The sequence below is a fragment of the Mytilus galloprovincialis genome, chromosome 3, assembly GCF_965363235.1.
Source record: "Mytilus galloprovincialis chromosome 3, xbMytGall1.hap1.1, whole genome shotgun sequence".
Lineage (NCBI taxonomy): Eukaryota > Metazoa > Mollusca > Bivalvia > Mytilida > Mytilidae > Mytilus > Mytilus galloprovincialis.
In genome coordinates, this window is record NC_134840.1 from 45,333,237 (window position 1) to 45,344,114 (window position 10,878).

The 10,878-nt window shown below is 31.0% G+C and overlaps 1 protein-coding gene across 1 annotated transcript in view; it reads left to right on the forward strand.

Annotated features, from left to right (window-relative positions):
- LOC143068089 (thioredoxin domain-containing protein 16-like) overlaps positions 1–10,194 on the forward strand; it is a 34,425-nt gene extending 24,231 nt beyond the window's left edge. Inside the window, exons 12-20 of the mRNA XM_076241860.1 lie at positions 335–471; positions 1,278–1,362; positions 1,968–2,106; positions 2,535–2,695; positions 3,818–3,908; positions 5,091–5,184; positions 5,775–5,912; positions 8,324–8,409; positions 9,843–10,194. Of these exons, the coding sequence (XP_076097975.1) occupies positions 335–471; positions 1,278–1,362; positions 1,968–2,106; positions 2,535–2,695; positions 3,818–3,908; positions 5,091–5,184; positions 5,775–5,912; positions 8,324–8,409; positions 9,843–10,046 (1,135 nt within the window). The 3' untranslated portion in view covers positions 10,047–10,194. The remainder of the gene's footprint in view (positions 1–334; positions 472–1,277; positions 1,363–1,967; positions 2,107–2,534; positions 2,696–3,817; positions 3,909–5,090; positions 5,185–5,774; positions 5,913–8,323; positions 8,410–9,842) is intronic.
- Positions 10,195–10,878: the final 684 nt, after the last annotated feature.

A 10,878-nucleotide genomic window follows, 5' to 3' on the forward strand; every position in this document is an offset into this window, starting at 1 on the left:
AGTACATTTTTATTCTTGCTTTTCAAAATGAAAAATTGTCAAACATTTTGAATATTTTTTCAATGTTGTCTAGACTGAACACCTTGAGAAATTTAAAGGTTATTCTTAGTTTTATCAGCTGCTATTAACGTCATTCAAAGTTAATTCAAACTATATTTTCTTAAATTTTCGAAAGATTGATAGGATCACATGCAGTATGAGTTTTCGAACACAGAACATTTCAAGGATCACACCAATATAAGTTCTCAAACACCAAACACATCAAGAGAAGATGAAAATGTCATATTACCACAATGTGTAAACATGTATTAAAAAATGATTTCCTTGTGTACAGGCTTAATCAGTCTAACCCAGTAAATTTAGTAGATTCCACATCAATCATGGATTTGATGAATGGTGTGTTACCAAATAGTAAACAGGTTGTTACCGAAACTGTTGTCATGGCATTGTTAGATAAGTCACATCATACAGGTAAAAACCTTTACATTTTTGTATGATTGATGTTAGTACTATTTTGTTATATACATGTTTTTGTGATGTTTTAATGTGATGGATATACCAGTGTGAAGATAAAACAACCAAAATAAAAATAAAAAGATGCAAAAACAAAATAGACTATTTTAACATAAAAGGGCTACCGGTATATATATTAAGCATGGATTAAAAGAATGCATTCAAAACTGTTAGAACTTAACAGCATACATGATATTCCTCTTTAATATAAAAGTAACAGAAAGAAGGTGTTAAATTTTATTGATTTGTGAACTTAATGTTTTTATCAAGATTAAACATGAATGAATAGTGGTGTGTGGTATACATAAGCAATTTAATGACACAAATAACCAAAAAACATCAAAGGTTGAATGCAGTGTTCCACAATTGTAATATGTTTATAAATCTTTCAACTTACATGGCACATCTGTTTAGTAAAAAAACACTGTAAATTGTGTTTAAAACAGGGATATGATCTTTGCAGATTATGTTATGATTGGATTACTATAGACAACAGAAATACCTAGTTACCAGTAATTGCAGATTGGCAAATATTTTCCCAAGTGTGTTCGTACAATGTACATTTTTACTACTAAGTGATGACAGAATATAATTTTTTTACACATGGCAAATCAGAGTTGTCTTTCTTTTTATAACAAATTTTCAAAATGTAGCTTCAGTTAAAATTTTAATGCATAGGTTTGCATGTGTGAGATATCTGTACTTATCTGGTAAGGCATCTACAAACATAGGTATTATTATGACAAAACTCTTAATATTTTCAGAATTGAAGGTATTTAAAAATGTAGCAAGTCAGCTAGAAGATACTATGACTTTTGCCTACAACAATGATGGAGCTGCAAGTAAAATGTATGTTTGACAAAAAGGGCTAGCTTATAAAGCAGTATTTCAATATTTTGTTTCAGAATATTTTTTACCGAAGTAAATTGACTTATGAACTTTGATACTTCTATTGTATTATGAGTTTAAATATAAGGAACTTAGAGTAAAATTCATAAAGAAATATTACTGGTCTAGACCAAGTGTGTTTAAATTTATTGAACTTTTAAGTTTTTTAGAACATCAAACAGTTAACCTTTTTTACTGCATTAAAATCGGAGACAATATCATAACATTGACATTCTCTGTCTGTTTACTTGTGTACTTTGAAAATTTGTATTGGCACTGATGAACTGTAAAGTTCAAGGTAATAAATAATTTGATTTATGAGAAAAAAAAAAACCACCTAAATAATTAATGCTCAAAATATACATTAGTATGTTTCACTGAAATCACCCATTTTAAATTTAAGACTATGAACATGATGAATAATAGTTTATGGTTTTTCTGTTTGTCCAAATATCTATGGTTAATGACTGACTGCTTTCAAAAAATAAATATATAGTGATATGTTATGTTATAACTACAGACTCAATCTTTCCTACTGATTTAAGTTACAATTAATTTTTTTTCAGACCGGACTTTAAATTTAAAGTTCCATCAATAGTTGTACTAAGAAGGTCTGATATTCTAAAACCTCATGTAGTTTATATTGGTAAATTAGAAGTTACTGAAATGAAGGATTTTATAATCAAAGCCAGTATCCCATCCATGGTAAGAATTTTTGAGGAAAATTTGATTTGTGGAAGTTGTGGAAGGGAGAAAATTCAAATCAAAGTGATTGTTATGCTTTGGTTTATTTCTCAAAAGTATAGCCAAACACAATTTAATCAGTGTATGCTTAATCAAAGATTGGATATTCAAAGAGTCATTGATGGTCTAGTAAAAAGTCTTCATTTCTGGAAAAAACTATTATAAATGCAAAGAACTGCCTATATTGAAAAGAGGTCATTGTTACAGTTTTCAATGCAAATTTTGGAATTCTTTTCATTTTAGAAAAAAAAAATATGCTTGAAAATTTGACCTATTTGATATTTCTGATTTTATTATTTAATGATACATTGTAAAATGATATGATGAATATTTCAATAATTGAACTGACTTTCACATTTATTTATATGCATACATTGTTTTGTTTGTAGCCTGAGTTAACAGTGGAATGGTTTCCAGCACTGTACAGACAACAGAAGCCATTTGTAATCTTGTTTCTGGATGAGTACCAGGAATCAGCTAGACTGAAGAAAGTCATGGAGGATATAGTTATATCTAGCAAATTTCCCATGCTTCAATTTGTTTGGATGAAGTAAGTTTACATTTCTATGCCTCTCTGTTAATGTGGCCAGATCATATAGATTTTTATTTGTCTATCTATGTAAATACAAATAGATATGTATTTTTATACACTTGTTTAAGAAATAATTGATGCAAGCTATACTTTATTGTAACTTTAGCATGGTAGGCATTATAATCCGGATTATTTTTGCCCGAGCGTTAGTGAGGGCTAATATAACATGAATATAATGCCTACCCATGTTAAAACTACAATAAAGTATAGCTTGCATCAATTACTTCGATTCTGAATAGGACAATTAAGGTAATTTCTATGTCCGATAAGTATTAGTGTAAAAGTGTTTCTGTAAGCTCTTCCATGAATCCCCCTTTTTTGGTTGTAAAGAAGCAAATGGCTGGCACTGTGATTTTTCAGAGGGAGGAGTTTGAACAGCCAGCATGAACGGTTGTTGTATCTCGGTCAAATATGTGAATTTCGGAATGCAACACATTATAGTCATAATAAATAAATTAGTAACATCATGTGCACCATTTAAGAGTTTAAAAGTGTTTTAAAGTTAAGGAAATATATTAAGTGCATGATAATTTGATAAAATTCATTATTCTGAAGAAGTCAATATACACATGTGCAAACAAATTTTATTCCATTTAGAGCATGGGTTTGTTCAGAAACGAAAGAAGCACGTCAAATTAGAATTTATATCAATACTATTTCAGCATCATTATTGTATTATAAAGTACAACATTGATCAAACATATTTTAGTTTGACATTTTAATCTTCATTGGTCTTCATTTCATGCTTAGAAGACAAAATGAGGAACTGAAATTGTTATTAAATTAATTTCCAAGGAACTAGTGCTTTGTTTCAGTTCAATTTTATAACTACAATAAACCTCTTTTATGATTTGGTCACTATAACCCAAACATCACTTTAGAACAACTGTGACTTTTGTTTTTTTTTAAATTCAGGTATCTGAAAGGTTTTGTGACTTAACTTGTTATAATTCACCACTACAATCATTTTGCATGGTACAACACAGCTCTATTATATTTAATTGAACTCATGAGCAATGCCATACTCCTAGAGTGAAATAAAAAAAAAAACATAAAGAACCTTTTTTTTTTCTTTCTTAGTGCTGATCCCAAGTCAGTTGGTAGATCTGTTTTAAATGAATATGATAAAGATAACAGGGTACCAGAAATATGTTATGTAGATCTGAAAAAGGTAAGTTGTAAATGATTTTATAATGATATAAATTGTACAAATAAGAATGAAAATATACAATCATTGCATGTTAACCAGACATGCATATAGATATATTTACTAAGTTATTGATAGATGAAATATTGTCAAAAGAACACTATGTTTTCATTTCTTGATGGTAAATAAATTCATGAAAAGCCCAAACAAATGTTGTAACTTCAATATGGTTCCTTTTTCCCTGAAAGTGAACTACTGACTTTCTACTGGATTTGTTCTTACTTAAGTAACAGGACAGGTGCCACATATGGAGCAGGATATACTTACAGTTACCCTTCTGGAGCTCTCAGATCACCCCAAGTTTTGGTGGGTTTTGTATTCCTCAGTCTTAAGTTTTTTATGTTATGTTTTGTGTACTATTGTTATATATTGGTCTTTTTCTTGTTTAGCCATGGTGTTGTCTTGTCCACTTATGAGTTTGAATGTTTTTTTTGGTACCGTTGTCCTCTAAAATCTCTAAAAACTATAAAGTTAAAACATACTATGTTGACCGGTAAGTTTATACATCTGAGTCCTTTGGTTTTTCGGTAGAGATTGCATAAAATGCAATCAAAAACCTATGGTACTGACTTGAATCTTAATCTTCCAAGGTTTGTTTGCATTTGAGATGCACAAAATATAGTGCATTGATGATAACATTCTAAACACCCTTTCCATGAGTAGATATGAACATTTCCAAGAACTTATCAATGAAATAAACACTCTGATATTCATGGCACAAAATGATGTTATACTTGCCAGGAAAATTACATAACTTTTGCAAGTGTATCTGTTCCAAAAATTAACAATATCATTGTTTAAATAATTTTAATAATTTGAGTTATCTTCCTTTGTCCAGAATTGTTGTTGAATCAACTGCAACCAATACAATATACAACGTGATATTGAATTTTACTTCCCACTGAAGGGGATGTGCAGCTAAAATTGTATCTGTGCAATATCTTATAATTTTTTTCAACACATGCTTTTCAAGTTTAAGTATGTTGTTACTGATCCATGCAGTCACTCAGCTCCAGACCCTATATTGGATATATATATTAAATATTACAACTTCTATTGACCTTTTAACAGATTTGGATTTTAGAAGCCCCTTCTATGGCTTTAATTTTAATTTCTGTTACTGATTTTTCTTATGATTATTTCCAGGGAATTGTATTTAATAACAAGGATGAATATCCAGTGGAAGATACCATTTCTGAATGGTTGACCAGTGTCATGAACGAGAAGATTGAACCATCTAGTTTGTATTATCAATTTATAGATAAAGAATAGTTATTTTGAATTAATTCAAAATGTGACCATAATGTGCAGAAGTTAAAAAATGTCAAATTGCATACAAATGTTGCTATTGTTAAAACACAGTATAAAGTCAAACTGCATCTTGCTAGCTTCAATACAAAACTTTGAATTAGGATAAATGTTTTACAAATATGTTTTACCAGATCAATTAAACTTGAATGTGATACTAATGTTTTTTTAAAAAAGTATTTTTTTCTTGCCCTGTAATTGTTCACACCTTTTTACTTGTCTTAATAGATAGCTGTCTCATTGGAAATCATACCACATTTCATTATTGCGATGAAAATGTATGGGAATTATGTCATGCAAATTCTAACATGATTTGTCTTTGTATTTGGATACAATTACTGAAAATAACAGCAATAATACTTTCTTGACCAGTAAATAACAAAATTAAAACAAAACATGTGTATATTACGGAGAGGCAAACTTAAGTAACATTAGAACAACATTAGTCTTTATAAGATTTTATAAGAGTTATTTGTTATTGCTCAGTAGAACAGAAGTTTGGAGTATCTTTAATATTTACAGAGGTGTTAGAACAAGGAGACTGGAAGCCAAAGAAGCATGGTTATGATTTCCTGTCATTAATAGATAAAGAAAATGAAAGAAAGAAGAAAAAGAAACAAAGAAATCAGGGAGAAAGAATCATAGAGGAACATGGTGTTGGTGAGTTATCATCTAAGGTGGATATTTTATATTTGGATAAATTCGGTTGGGATTCACTAATGCCCGCGTCACACTGTCCCGATTTTTATATACGATGGACACCTGAATGCGAAAATTGTAAGTTCGTACGAAGTTGGTTCCGATCTCGTTAAAATACCAAAAAGTGACCGAAGCAAGTACGATGAATAACGAAGTCTATACGAGGATGCCGAAAGTATAAACGATAGCAAAAGATGGACATACGAAGGTTAACCAAAGACGATATTTAAGCTTCATATCTCAGCCGAAGCCTACAAGATGGATCACGAAGGCTACACAATGGATTACGACGATGGCGCTATGGCCATATGATGTCTGTACAGCTTACGATGCATTTAAATTATATGCCGAGGGCATCATGCGTTTTAAATTGTTTGATCAATATTGAATATATATTATATTGTACATTTAATTTTTGGTTTAATCATAAGACGGAAGACCGTGGGTATTTCCAGTTACTGAATAATTTGGTTCATTTCTAAAAAAATAGTTTATGTATCAAGTATGCGTATTCAATTTATCACTTTCTGCATGTGTCATATACAAATATAGTGTCCATATTTGTCCCCAATATGTTACAAACGAGGGGATGCCATGCTCGGCATTGCCTTGTTTGAACTGTAAAATGTGTGCACTAGTCTGAATAATCACCCATAATTATGCCCATGTTTACTGATCTATCTTAAAGGTAAGGTAATGGGTTCGTTGATCCCTTTTATTCAAAAAGAGCTCTTTCCAGGAGAATATCATAATAATATAGACTAAAGGAAGGATGTGGGGAAAGCAACAAATACGGCAAAATATGACATATAGAAAACAAAATGTTTATGGAGTAAACATTCCTGTGACAACATCTCAGACGATACATAAAAAATCAGAATAATGAAGAAAAAGTTGGTTTCCCTATATACGTGTACCTGCAGTGTTGGTATACGAGGCGCGTTTATGATTTTCATTATGTTATTTGATATGAAAAATTGACAAAAAATAATATTTTATTTGTAAAAGTAAATCCTGAGCCTGTAATACCTGCTCTTCTTGTTCCATTTGAATTAATAGAAACAACGCTGTCGCCTTTCTTGTTCTCATAGAATCATATGATATGAGCTCCATGTTTTGTGAACGTCTTTCTTAACTGTCGTATTAGACTGACCAGTGCATATCGCGCATGGCACTTTAAATGTATTTAAGCGCGAAAATTAACTTACATTTAGCTGGATTTATTGCCGTCGTAGTTCCATCTTGTCGCCTTCGTACTTTTATTCGATGGCATCATGACGGGATTACGAGGTCTTCACGAAGTCGTGTTGCCATCGTAAGACCTTCGGGTAGCTTCGTGATTCATTCGTGTAGACATCGTAATGTCAAAACTGCCCGATGGAAACGATGGAAACACGAATGCAATACGATGTTCAAAGATTCATTCCCGGTGACATTACGATGGTGAGGATGGTGATACGAACTCAATACGAACCCTCAACATCGGACGCACCTTCGGGGATTTTTTAACATGTTAAAAGATTTAGAACCCTTCCCGAAGTTGTCCCCGAAGGCTAGAAAAAGTGGCCGATGGTTCTACGATGGTTAAAGAGGGCACTACGAATAGCCCGATCTGGATACGATCAGTCCCGATTTTGAAAATTTCCATAATCGTGTTGCCATCGGCGTAAAAATCGGGACAGTGTGACGCGGGCATAAACAATGACAGTTATGTTAGACCGTTTGTTTTAGATTGATTGTAAGAGAGCCTTAATATTCTGGAAGTAGTATACATACTATCTACAATTTATGCAAAAATGATTAAAGATTGATTAAATAACAATAACCATATGGCATGATTTTTATACACACAACACATTTATGCCCCCACCATAACGGAGAGGATAATAAGTTTTATCTTTGTCCACATGTACATACTTATGTCCTTACGTCCCAAAGTTGGTTTCCTGGCTCTAAATTTAGTTTGCCTACAAAATTCTTATCACAAAATACAGATCAATTTTGAATTTTGATGGTGTCACTTTAACCTTTTTAGAGTTATGCCCTAAAAACTTATGGAAAAATAACTTAATTTTTCGTTTCTGTTATCTTACAATAATGAACTTTAATTTGCCTCAACCGAATATTATGAAACATATTACGACAAAACTCAGATCAAGTACAAATTTTGGAAGTGTCATTTTTACTGTTTCAACTATGTCCCTTTATATGATATGCCAGAAGGGGCATAATCTGAGTACCATGAACACATTCCCCATTTATTCTAATAATAAATCTTCCATGAGTTCTCTAGATGTTAAGTTTGGAAAGCTAAATCAAATTTTATAGTAAATACAATCAGATTGATTAAGTTTATTCTCATAACTTTATAGGTTTTGATAAAGATGGGAGAGAAATTAATGCAGAAGAAGAAAGGGTGAAGGCTGAGACTAAAAATCTTGACTCTGAGGAGGATGAGGTAAGTTCTTTAACTGAATGTTAATTACATCTAAACAAAGATTTGATACTATTGAAGGAATGACTTTATTCTTTCTGTCTATGAAGAAATAACATCAAAAATGCATTACAGGCAGTGTGCACCATATTTTTTTTTAGGTTATTTTGAATAGATGAGAAAAAAATATAGTAATGCCTTATAATTTAATTCTAAATGTCTAGCATCTGATATACAAATAAGAATGTGTCCCCAGTTCAAGGATGCCCCATCTACACTATTATTTTCTATGTTCAGTGGACTGTGAAAATGGGGGGAAATCTCTAATTTGGCATTAAAATTAGAAAGATCATATCATAGGGAACATGTGTACTAAGTTTCAAGTTGATTGGACTTCGACTTCATCAAAAACTACCTTGACCAAAAACTTTAACCTGAAGTGGGACAGACAGATGGACGAACGGACGCATAGACCAGAAAACATAATGCCCATAAATGGGGCATAAAAATTTCACACAATTGAAAGATGTGTCACATCCAAAATTAAACTATAAGATTAAGGTGATAAAGGAAGATATATAGATGTAGAGTCAAAGTATGGTTTGACTCCATCATATATTGGAAAAACTATACATGTGCATTACATTGATTACCTGAAATATTGTGAATTTATAATGTTTTGTATATGGTAGTAAGGGGACATATGTTTTCATGTCTGTGTGTCCCTGTGTTTTTCCAACAGTCTTTATCAGATTTAAGTGTTTTGGTTGAGAAAGTTTTCAATAAAGTTGTGGTCACATCAACTTTAAACTTTACACATGTTCATTATGTCAGATGTGAGAACTTAAAAAAATATATGCCAAGCCAGGAATTCGACCCAAATTTTTGTTCCATGAACATGAAAATAAGGTAGTGTGAGCTGAACATATTGTCAGTAAGCTAATTGACACTTCATTTTTTTTTCATTCCAAATTAAAACTAAGAAACATGCTGTAAAAGATTGTTCAGCCTCAGTAGTGGTTGATATTGAATTTAAAGAAAAGTATAGTTAGTATCAAATGTAAATTTTTATCATAATTTAGGAATCTAGTATTGAAAATGTTAAAAGGTTGATTTAATCTGTTTTTATTGAAAAAGTATTAGACACATATTTAAATATTGAAATTTTTTGATAATCCCCTCGGACATAAGTGCCTTTAAACATACAGGGTTCACCACCACAAAGAACTTAGGGTTTGGATATAACTATATTTAGTAAATGATATGTTTTAAACAATTACCTTTCACTGTTCTTTTAAGATTTAAGGAAAAAATTCTGACATGAAAATAAATGTGTATTTCAATTAACTTAAACATTTAAAGCAGTATGTAAGTAAATTATTTATGTTGCAAATGTTGCTTATAAAAGTTAATTTAAATTCTTGTTAGCATTAATATATATGAATGAACTATTACAGATAAGAGAAGAATTGGTGGCCCTGCATAAAACACGCCTTTATAAATCTGGTGGAGGAAGAAGGCATAAAGATCATCCTGAAGGAAGTGAGGGGAAAGTTACCTCCCCTCCTGAAGTGGATGAAAAATATAAGGCAACTGCAGATTCTGCCAGTCATCAAGGTCAAAAGTCAAAGGAACATAAATCAAAACATACTGAATTATAAATTATTATAAATTAAGTTACTTTTATCATTAATTCCATATGAGATTTCAACATACAACGTCAATCAAAATACTGTCAAAAGCATTTTTTTATTTTTTTAGATTCCTAGATTTATAGAAATTCTGTAGAAATATGACTGCTAAAACTTGTAATAGTATTATAATATATAGTTATGTCCTAACTGTTGCCAAGTCAGTTATATGTAAATGGCATCCTTGCATAATTTGAATGTTATGATTCAATGGTGAAAAGAAAGGTTTGAATTACAGTTACTTTTTGGGTCTTTATCATCCTCAAGTTGTAGTCTCAGTTTGAAACAGTCAGTATGAATATATCTGGCATTCTAATGACTATATTGGAAATCTTGTTACTAGTCAAGTTATTCTGTCTCTTTCATTATTGTTGTTGTATAATGGTTTAGTTTTGTGCCATTATTTTTGAAATCTGTCGATCTGTGAAATCTATTTACATACTACTCAATTTTAAGTTGAAATTTTAAAGACACATTTTGTTCTTTGATTTGAAATACAGTATAGATATATGTTTATGTACTGGTTTGTTTATTATGTTGTTATGCTCTCCCCAACCTCCACAAATTCATTACTCATATACATTCATAAAAGGTGTCTGAAACAAAACAACCAGAGTGAGAGGGGCCAAATGCAATTGTATGTTTAAATATGAACAGCCTAGAACTACACAAATCTTTTATTTTTATTTTTTTACTGCTAAAACTTAAAACTACAGCAAAAAGATAGGATGATTATCTTTGTTCTTGCGTGACATATCTACAATTTTTTTCTTTTTCTACAAATACACTTTGAAGGTGCAAT